Source organism: Dendrobates tinctorius, unplaced genomic scaffold, assembly GCF_039654945.1.
Source record: "Dendrobates tinctorius isolate UK_male_01 unplaced genomic scaffold, ASM3965494v1 ptg000063l, whole genome shotgun sequence".
NCBI classification, from domain to species: domain Eukaryota; kingdom Metazoa; phylum Chordata; class Amphibia; order Anura; family Dendrobatidae; genus Dendrobates; species Dendrobates tinctorius.
In genome coordinates, this window is record NW_027361731.1 from 15,989,801 (window position 1) to 16,009,219 (window position 19,419).

Consider the following 19,419-nt stretch of genomic DNA (forward strand, 5'->3'; position numbering starts at 1 on the left):
CTCCACTGCCGGGAAAGAGGTCCCGTAACCCAAACCTATCCCTAATTCTCATGCAGCATTGCTGTAAAGTGAGAGTCTGAACTCAGGTAACCTCAGTGATGCACTGCAGGAGCCATTGTCTCCTGTCAGTGTGTCACTGGAGGCCCTGTAGAGAGGTCACATCTCCTGATGTGACATCTCTATAGGGGAGAATGTTTTGGGACACTCATTATTAAATGGACTACTTTGGAACAGGGAGTATTTGTTTGTTTATTTTTTTTCAGGAGATCGAGGGCGTCGCATTGATTAGGCGTACAATAAAATGGGAAAACTGTATAGTGTTTTATTTAATTAAAAGACTTTTTTCTGGCTGTGTTTTTTTAACCCTTGAAAACTATAGGATTAGTAATGGATAGATGTCTTATTGACACCTCTCCATTACTAACCAGGCTTAATGTCACCTTACAATTCAAAGGTGACATTAACCCCTTATTACCCCATATGCCACCACTACAGGGCAGTGGGAAGAGAGAGGCTAAGTGCAGGAATTCGCGCATCTTACAGATGCGCCATTTCTGAGGCGGCTAGGGGCAGATGTTTGTAGCCGGGGGTGGGGTGCAATAACCATGGTCCCTTCCTAGGCTACGAATATCTGCCTCCGGTCATTGGCTTTCCCTCTCTGGCGCAGAAAAATTGTGTGGGAGCCCATGCCATTTTTTTACCTTTTTTTTTCTAACTTACACATATTGTTCATTAATAAACAACGGCCTTCCTATTATATACATGTACTGTATGTATCTATCTATAGATCTATCTATCTATCTATAGATCAATCTATCTCTCTATAGATCAATCTATCTATATATAGCTCTGTCTATCTATCTTTCTATCTATAGATCTATCTATCTATCTGTGTGTAATGGAGTATGCAAAATAAGAGGTTGGACAAAGAAATGACATCACAACTTTTTTTTTGTTAAATAACATATCTTTATTTAGCTTACAAAAACGCAGACAAATCCTTAGGAAAAAACACATGAAAATCAGCACAAAAAAATCATCAAATATGCATCAAAAACGCATGGATTTTTACCTGCGTTTTCTGGCAAGAAATGCAGATTCTGTGCAGAAAATACTGCAGACAAATCTTCAATGTGTGCACATACCCTGAGTATAAGGGACGAATAAATAAGTCCCTGATTGATGAGGGGTTCCGTTAGGTGTGGTCCTCTGTATGCAGGGTTGGACTGAAGACAAAAAACTGACTGGCAATCCATTAGGAAGTGCCAGTTAGTTTTCAATTTTTTGTCTTTTTTATGTAAATACTTATGTCCCCCCCAAAAATTGTGAAAAGTATTCAAGGAGTGATACCTTTAGAGGCTAAAGAGAAATTATATTTGCAAGCAAGCTTTCAGGGCTCAAAAGGCCCCTTCATCAGGCTTGATTACAAGTGAATTACTGAGAAGAGACAGCAACATTTAAATAGGAATTACAACAGGACATGAGGTGATGCTAGCTAGAGACAGGCCAAGGAAATCAAATTAAGGCTTTTGCTATACATGTAGATGAGGTGGAAGTGTTCTATTAGAGATCTGAAGACCTTGTTGTGGAGGTGTGAACTGTGTCCATGTAATGAGTCATGAATCCAGGTGTCAAATTCAGTCCTATTGTTAGAGATTGAAACATATTTAGAAATTTGAACTCCCAAATTTTTCTTTCTCTGTCGCTATTAAAATGACCTTTCAATATTAGGACTTTTAGATCTGCCAAGCTGTTTCCAGGTCTAGAGAAGTGTATTCCTACAGGTGTGTCCAGCTCATTTTTTATCGTATGTCTATGCAGATTCATCCTTGTTTGTAGTTTTTGTTTAGTTTCCCCGATGTCTGTCCCTACATTGCACCTTGTACATTGTATCATGTACACGACATTGGAGGATGTACATGAAAAATAGTCCATGATCTTATAGTCCTGATTTGTGTTGGGTATGGGGACTATATCTGTTGGTGACATGTGGTTGCAGGTCTTGCATTTCTTACTGTTAGAGGGGACTGTGCCCGTCTCTGATGGTGATGCGAGGGCACTTCTGACAAGGATATTCCTTAGGTTGGGAGGCTATTTGTAGGAGAGCAGTGGTGGTTCTGGGAATTTTGCTTTCAGTCTGTGGTCTCTGTGGAATATGGGTTGAAGGTCAGCACCAATTTTCCTTAAAATGTTCATGTGAGGGTTGTACATGACCACAAGCGGCAACCTGTTGTTATCCTTTTTCTGTTTGTAATCTAGGAGGCTGCTTCTTGGGATCCTTGTAGCTCTGTGGATCTGTTAATCAATTACAAGTGGATGATATCCTTGGTGTAGGAATGTTTTTCTAAGTGATAGTAGTTGTAGTTTTCTATCCGCGTTTGAACAGATCTAAATGTACCTTAGAGCTTGACTGTAGATTATTGATTTTTTTGTGTGTCTCGGATGAAAGCTGTTCCATCTCAGGTATGCCGGATGTCCTGTGGGTATATGGTAAATAGTCGTTTGTACGGTATTGTCTTTGATGTATATGGTTGTGTCTAGAAAATGGATTTGGGATTTTGAAAAGTTGAGGGTGAGCTTGATGGTTGGGTGGAACTTGTTGAAGTTTTTGTGGAAGGTAATCAGTTCCTCCTTTGAGCCTTTGCAGATTATTAGAAGGTCATCAATGTAGCAGAAATATGCCTTTTTTATGTTAGCTTACTGAACGAGAACTCCTCCCTCCTCCAAGTGGAGATTTTAATTACAGCAGCTCCCTACTTACCCATAAATGCAGGCATTGCTGACAGATGATGGTTGATGGTCAGATAATATTTTGCCAAATTTTATGCTAAGCGTCTCATATTTTTTCCTAATACTCCAAAGACATATTGCTATTCAAATTTCACATATTCCACATTGACATGATTTAGCATGATAGACTGCAACCTTTTTTTGTATATTGCAGGGATGTACTGGCCTGGCGGGATATCGGGGAAATCCCCGGTGGGCCCTTGGCTGTGGGTGGGCCCTTGGCTTGGGGAAGAAGGAGAAGGAAAAAGGGGTATCTTTTTTAGGGGTGCGGGCCTTTTAAAAGTGCAGGTAGAGTATGTGCAGGGGCGCGCGCACGCAGTTTTCATTACCTGAATGGCCGCGGCGCATGTCCTGATTAATGAAGAGTTTGAGCCCGTTGTCACTGACGTCAGTGTCATGCGCCGCATGCGACGGGCACACACATTCACTGCCGGCCCCTGCTATGTTGGTGGCCATATTACTATGAGCAAGCCGAACCTGCAAAGGAGGAGGAAGACGCCGCCCGACGCTGGGAGCGCAGGAAGGTAAGCGGAATCTTTTTTCTCTCTCTCACTCTCTCTGTGTTCATGAAGCCAGGACAAGGGGCCAGGATAGATACACAAGGGGGACAAGATGTATACACATGGGGGCAGGATGTATACACATGGGGGGGCCAGGATGGATACACATGGGAGGGGGCAGGTTGGTATATTTGGGGGCCCAGGATGGATACACATGGGGGGCCCTGGATGGATATACATGGGGGCCAGAATCGATACACAAGGAGGGTCAGGATGGATACACATGGGGGGCATGATGGATAATGGGGGGACAGGATTGATACCCAAGGGGCTGTAGGATGGATACACATAGGGGGCCAGGATGGATACACATTGGGCAGGCAGGATGGATACACATGGGGAGGTCCAGGATGGATTCCTATGGGGGCCAGGATGGATAATGGGGAGACAGGATTGATACCAAAGGGGCTGTAGGATGGATACACATAGGGGGCCAGGATGGATACACATGGGGGCAGGATGGATACACATGAGGAACCAGGATGGATATAAGGGGGTCCACGATGGATATATGGGGAGCCAAGATGTATATATATGGTAGAACCAGGATGGTTTTATGGTGGGGGGCAGGACAAGGGACCTGGATGCATACATATGGGGGGACAGAATGCATATATATATGGCGGGCCAGGATGCATATATGGGGGATCCAGGACAAGACACCAGGATGGATATATGGGGAGACAGGAAAGATTGATTGGGTGGGGAAGATCAGGACAAGGGACCAGGATGCATATATCTGGGGGGTCAGGATGCATATATGGGGGAACCAGGATGCATATATGTGGGCCCAGAATGGATATATGTGGGGAGGGCAGGATATATCTATATATTGAGGAGCCAGGTTGCATATATTGGAGGCCAGAATGGATATATGTGGGATGGCAGGGCAAGAGACCAGGAAGCATATATATGGGGGAAGCAGGATGCATATATATAGGGAGGTCAGGATATAAGGGGGAGCCAGGAAATGGGACGATGATGGATATATGGTGGTCCCGGGGAGATATATGGGGAGGCAGGGCAAGTGACATATGAGGGCCAGTATGTATAGCTGGGGGGGCAGGATGGATATCTGGGGGCCTATTATAAAATAAAGGGGGACTGGCTGGGCGAGGTTATTAAATAAAGTGGACCAGGATGAGGGACTTAATTACTGTTTGGGGGCCAGAATGAGATACATGCTATATTATTTTATGGTAACAAGTGGGGAATATAATTTTTTAGGGTTCAATTAAGGACATTATTACTACTGTAAAATAATTTACTTTTTAAAAACCTGTTTTCCATCGAGGGAACAAAAGGGAGGTCCTGTTATTGTGCAGGGCAGCACTACGCTTTTTTTCTTCATCTGACATAGTGTAGAAGTCAGCGGAAAAGTGAGGAAAGTGCAGTTGAAGTGATCAGTTATTGATGACTGTGTGTTATGTTTTGCAGAGATGAGTCCTGGTTGGAAGAAGTGATAGCAGTCTGTGCTTGTTGACGAAGAAAACCGAAGATGATGGACTTCAAATACAGACGTCACTGCTGAGTCAGTGTATTACATGTACACGCACACTATGCACTATATACTGTGTACAGAGTTCCCTGTGTATAATGTCACCAGTGATCACTGTATTACCTGTACACTGATACTATATACAGATTTCCTGTGTATAATGTCATTAGTGATCACTGTATTATCTGTCCACTGACACTATATACAGAGCTCACGTGTATAATGTCACTGGAGATCACTGTATTACCTGTACACTGCACTATATACAGGGCTCCTGTGTATAATGTCACTAGTGATCACTATATTACCTGTATACTGACACTAACCTAGCATCTTAGTTATCAAGGCTGAAAAAAGACATTTGTCCATCCAGTTCAGCCAATAATCCATCAGAATAAATCCCCAGATCTGCGTCTTTCTAAAGAACCTAATAACTGTAAGATACAATATTGTTACGCTCCAGGAGGACATTCAGGCCTCTCTTGAACCCTTCGACTGAGTCTTCAGGCAAGGAATTCCAGATTCTCATGGCCCTAAAAGTAAAGAATCCTCTTCTATGTTAGTGGAAAAACCTTCTCTCCTTCAGACACAGAGAATGCCCCCTTGTGACCGTCACATTCCTTGGTATAAACAGATCCTCGGAGAGATATTTGTATTGTCTCCCACCTGCCGCTCCATTTTAAAATGGGGAAACGAGTCCTATCAATGATAAAACTTCCTCATTCTTCTGATCGGTGTAGTTTTTAATGGTCAGACCTAAGCGATCACCTATCCTGTGGAGCCCATGGATCAGTGATAACTTGTTTTGACCAAAGATCCCATTAATGTAAACTACCATAATTATACAGACAAGGACGGACACGGGAACAGGTACGGGATGAAAAATATGGGCCTGGGTATGCAGTCCCCAGGAAGGCAGAAACAAGACACTAAGAGCACAGAATTGGGCCTGGGTATGCAGCCCCCAGGAAGAAAACACAAAAATTGAGCTTGGTTTGAGTTGATACACATGGAGTACATAAATGCATGTTTACATTGGCTATAAAAAGCAAAACCTACAAAAGACTATCCCGAACAGAGTTACCTTGTCGTGGTGGGATAGCTTTCATTCTATTTTTGATCAAAAACAGTATTACTAAAAACTCTGTATTATTTAGATGCACTTTTACATATTTTTTGCTCATTTTGTCTTTTGTAGCCCCCAGGAAGGCAGAAACAGGACAGGATCTGGCAACTCAGTAGGAAAGTACAGACAGACAGAGTCTATGGGTGGAGATGACTTAAGCACCCGATACATCTTGGCAATAGGTTGGGGCCAAATTAAGGGTGTGCACACTGTCTCTATAAGATTCAGGAAGTGCTGGCGTTGCCTTCCTAAGCATACAGCCAGGAAGTATGCAGTAAGCAAGGACGTGAGATTCACATCATGAAGCAGGCAGAGGACAGAACTCACAGCATGGTCCGGAGAGGTGAGTAAAATGGGAGATGGGAAGCCATGCAATGATGCCGGCCGGGATCTTACAATCTGGAATCCATCTCTCTCAAAATATTAGTCACCCCCTCCCATATGGTAGACCTAGAAGATTAAAAATGTTCTTACTCCAGTAATCCAGAAGTGTGATTACCACTAAAAGAACTAAACTGAGGGTGGAACCCATATGCCCCGAAAAATTGAACTTACCGGTTGATTCCTGACAATTATTTACAGCAAATTCGGCTAACGGTAAATAAGTAACCTAAGCCTCCTGATTCTCAGACATAAAACATCCGAGATATGTTTCTAAATTTTGGTTAACCAATTTAGTTTTCCCATTAGACTGTGGGTGAAAAGCAGAAGAAAAAGACAAATGGATTCCCGGACGAGTGCAAAATGCCCTCCAAAATTTGAATTCTAACTGCACTCTTCGATCTGTAGGAATCCCATGCAGTCTAATTATTTCCTGACGCAAATTTGCACCAAGGATTTGGCATTAGGTAAAGCTGGTAAAGCAATAAAGCAATTACTGAATCTATCCACCACCACCAGAATTACAGTGTTCACTGCAGACATGGGTAGGTCTGTGATAAAATCGACCGACAAATGAGTCCAAGGTCTGCTGGGAATCTCCAATGGTTGGAGAGCCCCCGACGAACGAGTATGCGAGGTCTTACAATGTGCACAGACACTGCAGGCGGAAACGTACTCCTGGATATCCTGATGAGCACCGGGCCACCAAAAATGCTTAGTAAGCAAATCCGCGGTGGCCTTATTCCCAGGATGTCCAGCCAACACAGCATCATAGTGTTCACTGAGCACTCTAAGCCAAAGATTGACAGGCACAAACAAATTACCAAATGGACAGGCAGCCAACTACCTCTCTTTCCAGATCAGAGTTTATAGAAACCATCACCACCCCTTTTTGAAGAATCGGTACCGGTTCTCACTTATCTCCTACCCCAGGAAAGCAACGGGATAAGGCATCCGCCTTGTCGTTTTTGTTCCCCGGCCTATAAGTAACAAAAAAGTTAAACCTGGTAAAGAACAATGTGCATCTCGCTTGTCATGGTTTAGGACGCTTAGCCGATTCCAGTATACTAGATATTTATGATCTGTAATAACCATCACTGGGTGGACCACCCCCTCCAAAACATGACGCCACTCCTCAAAAGTCAGTTTGATAGCTAAGAGTTCTCTATTATCAATATCATAATTTCTCTTAGCCGGGGACAGTTTGAAAAGTAAGCACGTGGTTGCCATTTACCAGGAGATAATACAGCCCCCACGCCCACCTCAGATGCATCGACCTCCACAATGAAAGGTTGAGAGACATCTGGCTGAATAAGAATTGATGAGACATAGAAAAAACACAGTATGAGAAACGTGCATGAATACTCTGTTGTAAAATATATGTAACAATATGCAGCAAGTGCTGGTAAAAGATGATAACAAAAACAGGGTATTTAGTTGATACGTTTTTTGCAAAAAATGTATACGAAGCCACTCCACCACGTCACGGTATACCCTTCTCGGAGCAGTCCTATCTAATGTATTTAAACCTGATCATGTGATCAATACCTTAGGTTTTGAATAAGAATTGATGCAGAAGCAAAACATCTTTTTAACATGTCAAATGTCTCCCTGGCAGGACAGGGACATCTGGAGACGTCCGTCTCCATTTTGGTCATATCTGTAAAAGGCTTGGCTACTACCAAAAAGTTTTTTATGAATTTATGGTAGTAGTTGGTGAAACCTAAAAGTCTCTCTAATGCCTTCAAATCCTCTGGACGATCCCAATTCAATACCGCTCGGACTTTCACTGTATCCATGTGAAAACCAGTGGAAGACAACGCATATCCTAGGAAAGGGATCTCCTCAACCAAGAACATACACTACTCGGGTTTGACATACAATTTATTGTCTCGGAGTATATGTAAGACCTGCCTGACATGAACCTGGTGTGACTCAAGGTCAGGTGAATAAATTAGAATGTCATCCAGATACATCACAATGAATCTGCCTACTAGGTGACTAAAGATGTCATTAATAAAGTGCTGAAAGACGGCGGGTGCATTTGTCAGTCCAAAAGGCATCACCAAATTCTCATTGTGTCCCTCAGGTGTATTGAATGCAGTCTTCCACTCATCCCCCTCTTTAATGCGGATAAGGTTATACGCCCCCTGAGGTCCATATTAGAGAACCATTTTGCCCTTACAATTTGAATAAAGAGGTCTGGAATGAGAGGGAGCATATAAGGATCACAGACAGTGATAGCATTGAGTTCCTGGAAATCTAGGCAAGGACGTAACCCCCATCTTTTTTCTTAACAAATACTATCCCCGCAGCAATGCGAGATGAAGATGGTCTGATATGACCCTTAGCCAGGTTCTCCATGATGTAGTCCTCATGGCCTGCCACTCTGGACCTGAGATCTTATAGAGCTTGCTCTTGGGCAGCTTGGCACCAGGAACAAGATTTATGGTACAAACATAAGGGCGATGGGGAGGAGTTATTGGCATCCCTGCTCAGAAAACACATCCCCAAAGTCTGACAGGTAATAAGGCATGGACTGGGTATCCACCTGAGACCACCGTGTACCCAAGAAGTGTCCTTGACAGTATGTACTCCACTTAGTGACCTCCTGTGTCTGCCAATCTATTACAGGATTGTGCAGAGCGAGCCAAGGAGGTCCCAGTACCGCAGGTGAGGGCAGACCATCTAGCACATAGCAATTTAACACCTCAGTGTGCATGGCCCCCACCTGACGCTGTAATTCCCCGACCACCTGCGTAAAGTGCTCCTGTCTAAGGGGGGTGGAGTCTATGGCAATAATAGGTATAGGTCTGGACAGTGTATGTGTCATAAGGCCTTGGTCCCAGACAAACCTAGGTTAACCAAATTGAACCCCGCCCCCACTGTCCAGAAAGGCAGAAATGTCCACCTTAATTCCAACCACATGTATTATAGCTGGTAATAAAAACTGTGTCCTACTCACCAAGGTGATAAGTACTTCCCGGGTTGCCTACCTCTTCGCAACCTGGTCCCCCTAGTTTTCCGGTGGTTGTTTATATAGAGATCAGGAATGTGCCCACAAAATGGCCATTTTTACCACAAAGGAACACATCTCCCCATACACCAGACTAAAGACAATTTGCCTGAATGTGTCACCGCACCCACCGGCATGGGTTCCTCAGCAGGTTCAGTACAGACCACCCTTGACGCCAGACCTCCCGCACTCAAAGGTATCTCCCTATGTCACTGGCAAAGACGGTGTTCAACCCGGATTGCCTGAGGCATGACTACCTCAAGGGAGTCAGGAGTGTCAAATAGAGCTAAGGCATCTTTAACCTGAACTGCGAGACCCTCACAGAACTGGCTAAAGAGTGTGGGATCATTAAACCTCTGGAACTCGGAGCAATATTCCTCCGCTAAGCGATTTCCTTGCTGAAGTTAGTGTAATCTTAGCTAAGGAGATCTGATCAGGGTCATCATGCACAAGGTCCAGTGCCTGAAAAAATCCCTCTACCATCTGTAGTGACTGTGAGTCAGACGGAAGAGAAAACGTCCATGCTTGTGATCCCCCTGGAAGAGTGATCTAACTATCCCCACACGTTGCATTCCGCATAAACCGCATAACGTAAAGTCCATTTCATTACATCCATGAACACATCATGACCACCACTCTGTTCATTTAGCAGATAAACCTGTATGCAGTATATTACAACCCCCTTGTTTGAGGTTACCTTCCAGGAGCTCCGCTCCACACACTGACTCCTTGTCAGTCGTGGCTTCCAGAGAAGCTTCCTTACTAGGATCACTGTCCCGTGATTTGCTCTGCAACGTCCCACCCGACAGTCCAGACCTTTAAAAGAACGGTAGCTTCCCCAACACAGTAGCCGTCCCAGGCTCTGCAGGTACATGGTCTCACAACGTGCTATTCAGGAAGTATGTCCACTACTAGAACCTTCCAACACAGACCATGCGACCACACCACAGTCTCATTATATCGCCCGTAACCACACCCACAAGTGAGGTACCTATCACATGGGCTGAACACGTGATCGTGACTTCACTGCAGGTCCTGAGCCTTAGGGAAAATTCAGGCCAAATCTTATCCTGCTGGGAGAAATATATCTTCCGTCCAGCACTACCCCCTTTCACTGCACCACATACCTCCCCCTTTGTTCTACCCTATCAGGGTGGACACGACATAAACCAGGGGCCAAGAGACCGGGCACCCATGTCATCTTGCCCTACTAGTTGAGAGGGCCTTATCACTAGGTTTTTGAACGTCAGTCCCCGAAATATAGTCCATCCGGGTAACTAAATTCCTGTCTGTGAACAAGGCACTGTTGGATTTTGTCGCCTCATGTTTCGGAGCCTTAACTTTGTTAGGCCTTCCCCGCCCCCAGCGGTCAGTATACCGGTACAATTCCCTTGCACCCTAACTACTGTCTGGCCTTGGGCTTCAGTCCGCTCTCCTTTTACCGTGGACATAATACCAACTCAGACAACACAGCGTGAGGGTAAAGCAGTGTAGCAATACTTTATTGAACCACAAAACAGGCAAATTACGTATTGAACAGACCCAACAAAATACCCAAAATGGAGTAAAATTATAGAGTCTCACACTTCCGCTGACTCGCCAGGACAAGAGCAGCTGTGACTTCAGAGCTTCCAGGCCTGACTACCCCTCCTGTGGAACGCAGAGGAATAAGTAAAAGCAAGCTTAGGAAGCTGACAGTCTATTGCAGTCAGATGACCAGAGGGTCACATCCTGACTTCTTCGAATATCCCTATGGAATGGAACCAGGTGACTGGTGGGTGCCAATACTGGCTTTCCCAAACGTATCCATTGGGTTCTGGTGACCGGTGGGTCCCAAATCCTGACTACCCCAAACATATCCATGGTTTAGTATTGGTCAATGGAGCAGATCTGTATTCTTTCAGCCAGGGCTGTGGCCCAGTAAGGTCGCATCGTGTAAGAAAGACTTGGGTATACTAATAGATCCCAGACTGAATATGAGTCAACAGTGTGATGCAGCAGCAAAAAAGGCAAATGCAATTCTAGGATGTATTAACAGAAGCATACAGTCTAGATCACGTGAAGTCATTATTTCCCTCTACTCCTCTTTGGTCAGACCTCATCTGGAATATTGTGTCCAGTTTTGGGCGCCACATTTTAAAAAAGACATCAACAAACTGGAGCAAGTTCAGAAAAGAGCGACCAGAATGGTGACCGGTCTGCAAACCCTGTCTTATGAGGAAAGGTTGCAGGATTTGGGAATGTTTAGTTTGCAAAAGGGAAGACTGAGAGGAGACTTAATAGCTGTCTACAAATATCTAAAGGACTGTCACATTGTAGAAGGATCAACTTTATTCTCATTTGCACAAGGAAAGACTAGAAGCAATGGGATGAAACTGAATGGGAGGAGACACAGATTAGATATTAGAAAAAACTTTTTGACAGTTAGAGTGATTAATGAGTGGAACAAGCTGCCACGAGAAGTGGTGAGTTCTCCTTCAATGGAAGTCTTCAAACAGAGGCTGGACAGACATCTGACTGGGATGATTTAGCAAATCCTGCTTTGAGCAGGGGGTTGGACCAGATGGCCCAGGAGGTCCCTTCCAACTCTACGATTCTATGATTCTAAGATGTCAAATCTCTTTTCCTTGTGATGGAGCCACGATCTGGCAGCAATCCTGTAGAATGTTCCTGGCTGTGGTTTTGTAAAGAGTCTTTGGTTCTTTGGATCTCTGAATATCTTGACTCTCTGGATGTCTTGTATGTCTGATTGTATATGGTTAGAGGCATATTCCACTTACATATCTCACAACTGTTATCATTCAAGCCAGCATCCAGAGAACAAGAGGAAGATGTGATGAGGTTAACTCACATTCTTGGATTACTTAACTAATTTGCATAGTTTTTATTCCTCTGTTTTGCAAGTCAACAAGCCACAGGACCCACACAATGGTCATTCAACAGATTAAGTAAAAATCCAGTGTTCCTACAACTTATTGTCTAAAGATAGCAGACAATAAGTTGTAGGAGCTGATATAAGAGGAAAACATCAGCTATTCAAAATGATCAAAAATCAACGTTTAAGACTAATATGACAACAGTGTATGGTTCTTGACCAACTGAAGAACAAACGCAAAAATGCAAAACTCAACATATAGGTAACAGTCTATTCCTCCTGGCTTACAGGAAATAGACATGTGGATAATAAATGAAAAATGCTGTGTAATCACACCAGATTTATATATTTTTCATATTTGGCTGCTGTCACACACAGACGCTTTTTATTGCAAAACTGTATCACCATATTTTCAGAGCTATAATTTTTCCATAGTTTTGCTGACAGAGCCATGTGAGGGCTTGTTTTTTGCAGGTATAATTTTTGGACACATGACATTATTTGATCACTTTTTATTCCGATGTTTGGGAGGCAGAATGAACAAAAAACAGTAATTCATATATTATTCTTTTTATGCCTTTCCGCATGCAGTAAAATTGATAAGGCAGTTTTATTCTTCGGGTCAGTACTATTACAGCAATACCGCATTTATATTTTTTATGTTTCAGTGCTTTTACACAATAAAAACTATTTTATAGTAAAAAAGAATTGCTTTATTATGAGAGCTATAACTTTTTTATTTTTCTGCTGACGGACCCGTATGGCGGCTGTTTTTTTGCAGGACAAGATGACGTTTTCATCTGTACAATTTTGATGTAGATTGTTTTTTTATCGTGTTGTTTTCCACTTTTTGTTCAGCAATATGATGATAAGACATAGTTTTGTGCCTTGTTTTTTTGTTTTTAAGGTGTTGACTGAAGGAGTTAACTAGTGGGACAGTTTTATAAATCACGTCGTTCCAGAAGGGGCAATATCAAATATTTGCACTTTATTTTGTTTTTAAGGCTAGTTTCACACTAGAGTATCTTCCACACAGCGCACGGCACCGCTAAGCCCCGCCCCCTGCCCGCTCCATCCGGTCATCTCCTCCTACTATCGCACACGGCTGCATGCAATCTGCGCACCCTATCTTTAGCATACGGTGCGCAGACCGTGTGCAAGTAGGATTTTTGCGTGCGCTGCGCACTTTTGAAGGTGCACCGGTGTGCACCGAATGCACCATGTCACATTTTGGTGCGCTCGGCGCACCTTCAAAAGTGCGCAGTGCACGCAAAAATCCTACTAGCACACGGCCAGCGCACGGTCTGCGCATCCTATGCTAAAGATAGGGTGCGCAGATCGCATGCAGCCGTGTGTGATAGTAGGAGGAGATGACCGAATGGGGTGGGAAGGGGCGGGGCTTAGCGGCGCCGTGCGCTGCGTGGAAGATACGCTAGTGTGAAACTAGCCTTACATATATTTATTGGATTGATATTTTTTTCTTTTTTTTTTGTTCTTTGTGAGTTTTTTTTTATATTTTTACATTTTTTTTTAACTTTTTTCTACTCTTTTACATTGTCCCCGGATGGGACATCAGCTGTATAATGACAGATCACTGATCTACCTGATCACAGAGCCATATCTATACTGCAGTTTACAGAAACACAGCTCCTGCAGTCCCATGTATATACAGCGCAAATCGGGAAGGGGTTTAAAGATGCTGTCTCTGAATGGATGGATGAGCCAAGTTGTGCCCTTTCAAATACCTGTGCCTTCCTATACAGACAATAGGAGATATTCCTTCTAGTACAGACCATTTGCTGACATCCCTCTAAGCAGAGAATCCAGGAGCTATAAGGTGCCAGGATTGACACTTACCTCCAGCAAATGCCCCTTTGTGCTTACAATAATGGTATATCCAGTTTCACCCTTTTGTCAACTAAATGGAACTCTACTGCCTGATTGATTTTAATTATTGATTATTTATTTCCTTCATGCTCTACATAAGTTTTTAGATGATGTAGAAGATATGATTCCCAGGAATAACATTTCCCACATAAAAAATAGTTTCTACCCTGTATGAATTCTCTGATGTGCAACAAGTTTTGAACTCCAAGTATAAAATTTCCCACATTCTCGTCATGAATATGGCTTCTCTCCTGTGTGACTTCGCTGATGCCTAAGGAAATGTGATTTTTGGCTGAAACATTTCCCACATTCTGGACATGAATATGGCTTCTCTCCTGTGTGAATTCTTTGATGTCTAAGAAGAGCTGGATTCTGGATAAAACATTTCCCACATTCTGGACATGAATATGGTTTCTCTCCTGTGTGGATTCTATGATGTTTAAGAAGATCTGATCTGTGGATAAAACATTTCCCACATTCTGGACATGAATATGGCTTCTCTCCTGTGTGGATTCTTTGATGTCTAAGAAGAGCTGATTTCTTGATAAAACATTTCCCACATTCTGGACATGAATATGGCTTCTCTCCTGTGTGGATTCTTTGATGTCTAAGAAGATCTGATCTGTGGATAAAACATTTCCCACATTCTGGACATGAATATGGCTTCTCTCCTGTGTGGATTCTTTGATGTGCAATAAGATCTGATTTCTTGATAAAACATTTCCCACATTCTGGACATGAATATGGCTTCTCTCCTGTGTGGATTCTTTGATGTTTAAGAAGATCTGATCTCTGGATAAAACATTTTCCACATTCTGGACATGAATATGGCTTCTCTCCTGTGTGGATTCTTTGATGTGTAAGAAGATCTGATTTCTTGATAAAACATTTCCCACATTCTGGACATGAATATGGCTTCTCTCCTGTGTGAGTTCTTTGATGTCTAAGAAGAGCTGATCTCTGGATAAAACATTTCCCACATTCTGAACATGAAAATGGCTTTTCTCCTGTGTGAATTCTCTGATGCATAATGAAATTTGCTTTCTGGGTAAAACATTTCCCACATTCTGAACATGAATATGGCTTCTCCCCTGTGTGAATTCTCTCATGTGTAAGCAATTGTGATTTACGTTTAAAATATTTCCCACATTCTGAACAGGAAAATGGTTTCTTCTCTGTGGGAATTATTTGATGCTCAACATCACTTTTGCTGCTTTCATTTTGCTTAACAGTCTGTGATGAATCCAAATAGGTGACTGATTGAAAAGGCTCCGAGGATTGATTTTTGCTCTGAAGGGCTGGAGGTATAGCTGGAATAATGGCATGCTTTTCATAGGTATCTGGTTTGACACCACAGTCATCTGCCAAGAATAAAACGGATTTTATTACTTTTCAATATCAATGCCTTATATTTTATATCATTTCTATATACATAATTCTATACAACTCAAAGTATAATGAAACTATGACCTAAGACAGTGGTGAGCCACCTGTTCACAAATCCCATGGTACTGAACCTCTAAAGTACAATTGACAAACATAATACACAAACGCAGAAAAGTTTGAAGCAATAAAGGGAGGATTAAAAATAAGCTTTATTACATTACAATCTATAGCAACAGATACAAATATACACCATAACAACATGTAAGATTCTTAAAGGGGTATTCTCTTCTCTGATCAACTATCCCAATATGTAGTAGGTGTAGTAATAATATTAGGAAATATGTAGTATAGTTCTTCTGACTCGCTATGTTGCTCACCCCATGTGCAGAGCATTGCATTAGCTTAGGTATCCATGGTTAGTACCACTCATATAGTGACTGTTAGTTGCTAGTGGTCATAACCATGGATACCTAAGCTACTGCAATGCCCTGGACATGGGGTAAGCGACATAAGAGAATCAGGAAATCTATACCACATTTCTATAAATAAACCTACACATAAATGGCTTAACCCCTTAAGCCCCAAGGGTGGTTTGCACGTTAATGACCAGGCCATTTTTTACAATTCTGACCACTGTCCCTTTATGACACTGTTTTCTCGTGACATATTGTACTTCATGTTAGTGGTAAAATTTCATTCAAATAACTTGCGTTTATTTGTGAAAAAAACGGAAATTTGGCGAAAATTTTGAAAATTTCGCAATTTTCCAACTTTGAATTTTTATGCCCTTAAATCACAGAGATACGGCACACAAAAAGCTTGATAAGTAACATTTCCCACATGTGTACTTTACATCAGCACAATTTTGGAACCAAAGTTTTTTTTTGTTAGGAAGTTATAAGGGTTAAAAATTTACCAGCGATTTCTCATTTTTGCAACACCATTTTATTTTTACGGACCATATCACATTTGAAGCCACTTTGGGGGTCTATATGATAGAAAATACCCAAAAGTGACACCATTCTAAAAACTGCACCTCTTAAGGTGCTCAAAACCACATTCAAGAAGTTTATTAACCCTTTAGGTGCGTCACAGGAATTTTTTGAATATTTAAAAAAAATGAATATTTAACTTTATTTCATGAAAAAAATAATTCAGGTTCAATTTTTTTAATTTTACCAAGGGTAACAGGAGAAATTGGACTGCAAAATTTATTGTGCAATTTGTTCTGAGTACGCTGATACCTGATATGTGGGGGGAACCACTGTTTTGGCGCATGGCTGAGCTCAGAAGGGAAGGAGCGCCGTTTGACTTTTTCAATGCAAAATTGGCTGGAATTCTGATCGGACGCCATGTCACGTTTGGAGAGCCCCTGATGTACCTAAACAGTGGAAACCCCCAACAAGTGACCCCATTTTGGAAACTAGACCCCCCAAGGAACTTATCTAGATATGTGGTGAGAACTTTGAACCCACAAGGGCTTTACAGAAGTTTATAACGTTCAGCGGTACAATTAAAAAAATCATATTTTTTTCCACAAAAATGATCTTTTCACCCCCAATTTTTATTTTCCCAAGGGTAACAGGAACCTAAAAGTTATTGTGCAATTTGTCCTGAGTACGCTGATACCCCACATGTGGGGGTAAACCACTATTTGGGCGCATGGCAGAGCTCGGAAGGGAAGCAGCACCATTTGACAATTTTGGCTGGAATTGAGATCGGACACCATGTCGCGATTGGAAAACCCCTGATGTACCAAAACAGTGGAAACCCCCCACAAATGAACCTGTTTTGGAAACTAGACCCCCCCAAGGAACTTATCTAGATATGTGGTGAGAACTTTGAACCCACAAGGGCTTCACAGAAGTTTATAACATACAGCCGTACAATTAAAAAATCATATTTTTTCCACAAAAATGATCTTTTCACCCTCAATTCTTATTTTTCCAAGGGTAACAGGACCTTAAAAGTTATTGTGCAATTTGTCCTTAGTACGCTGATACCCCACATGTGGGGGTGAACCACTATTTGGGCGCATGGCAGAGCTCGGAAGGGAAGCAGCGCCATTTGACGTTTTTGGCTGGAATTGAGATCGGACACCATGTCGCGTTTGGAGAGCCCCTGATGTACCAAAACAGTGGAAACCCCCCACAAATGACACCATTTTGGAAACTAGACCCCCCAAGGAACTTATCTAGATGTGTGGTCAGCACTTTGACCCCTCCAGTGCTGCACAGAAGTTTATAACGCCCGGGCGTGAAAATAAAAAAAATCGTATTTTTTCCACAAACATGATCTTTTAGTCCCCATTTTTTTTATTTTCCCAAGGGTAACAGGAGAAATTGGACCCCAAAAGTTATTGTGCAATTTGTCCTGAGTACGCTGATACCTCATATGTGGGAGAAAACTACTGTATGGGCACAAGTTGGGGCTCGAAAGGGAAGTAGTGACGTCTTGGAATGCAGACTTTAAATGGAATGGTCTGCGGGTGTCATGTTGCCTTTGGAAAGCCCCTAATGTACCTAAACAGTGGAAACCCCCCACAAATGACCCCATTTTGGAAACTAGACCCCCTAAGGAACTTATCTAGATGTGTGGTGAGCACTTTGAACCCCCAAGTGCTTCACAGAAGTTTATAACGCCCGGGCGTGAAAATAAAAAGATCATTTTTTTCCACAAAAAAGATATTTTTGCCCCCAATTTTTTATTTTCCTAAGGGTAACAGGAGAAATTGGACCCCAAAAGTTGTGTAATGGGAAAATAGAAATAAATACATTTTCTTTCAATTTTATTATTTTTCCCTAACTAAGGGGGTGATAACGGGGGGTTTGATTTACTATTTTTGGCGGTTTTTATGTTTGGTGGCTGTCACACGCTAAAAGACGCTTTTTATTGTAAAAATAGTTTTTGCATCACCACATATTGAGAGCTATAATTTTTCCGTATTTTGACCCACCGAGTCATGTGAGGTCCTATTTTTTGCAGGACGAGTTGATGTTTTTATTGGTACTATACGGGCGCGTGACATTTTTTCATCGCTTTTTATTCTGATTTTTGGGACGCTGAATGAACAAAAACCAGCGTTTCATGAATTTCTTTTGGGGGGGTGCGTTTACACCGTTCTGCGTGCGGTAACATTGAGAAAGCGGCTTTATTCTTCGGGTCAGTACGGTTACAGTGATACCTCATTTAGGTTTTTTTTATGTTTTGTCGGTTTTATGCAATGAAAACTATTTTATATGGTACCAGTGGTACCATGGATTTTATATGCGTCTTTTTGATCGCGCGTTATTGCACTTTTTGTTCGGCGGTATGATAAATCATTATTTTTTGCTTCGTTTTTTATTTTTATTTTTTATGGGGTTCGCTAAAGGGGTTAACTAATGGGACAGTTTTATAGGGCAGGCCGTTACGGACGCGGCGATACCAAATATGTGTGCTCCCCAGCCCATGGGACTGGCGTCCGTGGTAATTATGTGCTTTATTTTTATTACCCAGGGGATCCCTCTGGATAGATTGGCGTTGTTTCCCCTCCAGGCTAGGGAATGAGTAGTTTTGGAACTTAGCGTCAAGCCACCCTCCAAGTGGCCTCCCAACGTTAACTGGTTGGCCAGGACGTCCCATTAAAGTTCTCTGGTGTGTAGTTTTCCCATTGGACCGCTGGTAGGCAGGCTGAGAGGGACCCCAGTAGGGACATCGCTTTCCTTAGTGTCATGGAGGGATTCGCTATTGCTCTTGCCACTAGTTGTGCGACTTTTTGTTTTTTGTGGTATGGGAGACGACACTCTTGCCTGTTTGAGTCCAGTGTGAGTCCTAGGAACTCCTGTACTTTGCTGGGCTCCAACCTTGATTTTTTCAGGTTTAGAAGCCAGCCAAGGTTCTGTAGAGAGTCCATCACCA

The 19,419-nt window shown here is 42.5% G+C and overlaps 2 protein-coding genes across 2 annotated transcripts in view; both read right to left on the reverse strand.

Moving 5' to 3' along the window:
* The window catches only part of LOC141094243 (uncharacterized), a 1,213,871-nt gene that overhangs the window by 354,902 nt on the left and 839,550 nt on the right, over positions 1-19,419 (reverse strand). The gene's annotated exons all lie outside the window — the stretch shown is intronic.
* The window catches only part of LOC141093939 (uncharacterized), a 197,074-nt gene that overhangs the window by 57,995 nt on the left and 119,660 nt on the right, over positions 1-19,419 (reverse strand). Inside the window, exon 17 of the mRNA XM_073579620.1 lies at positions 14,415-15,494. Coding sequence (XP_073435721.1) covers positions 14,415-15,494 — 1,080 coding nt within the window. The remainder of the gene's footprint in view (positions 1-14,414; positions 15,495-19,419) is intronic.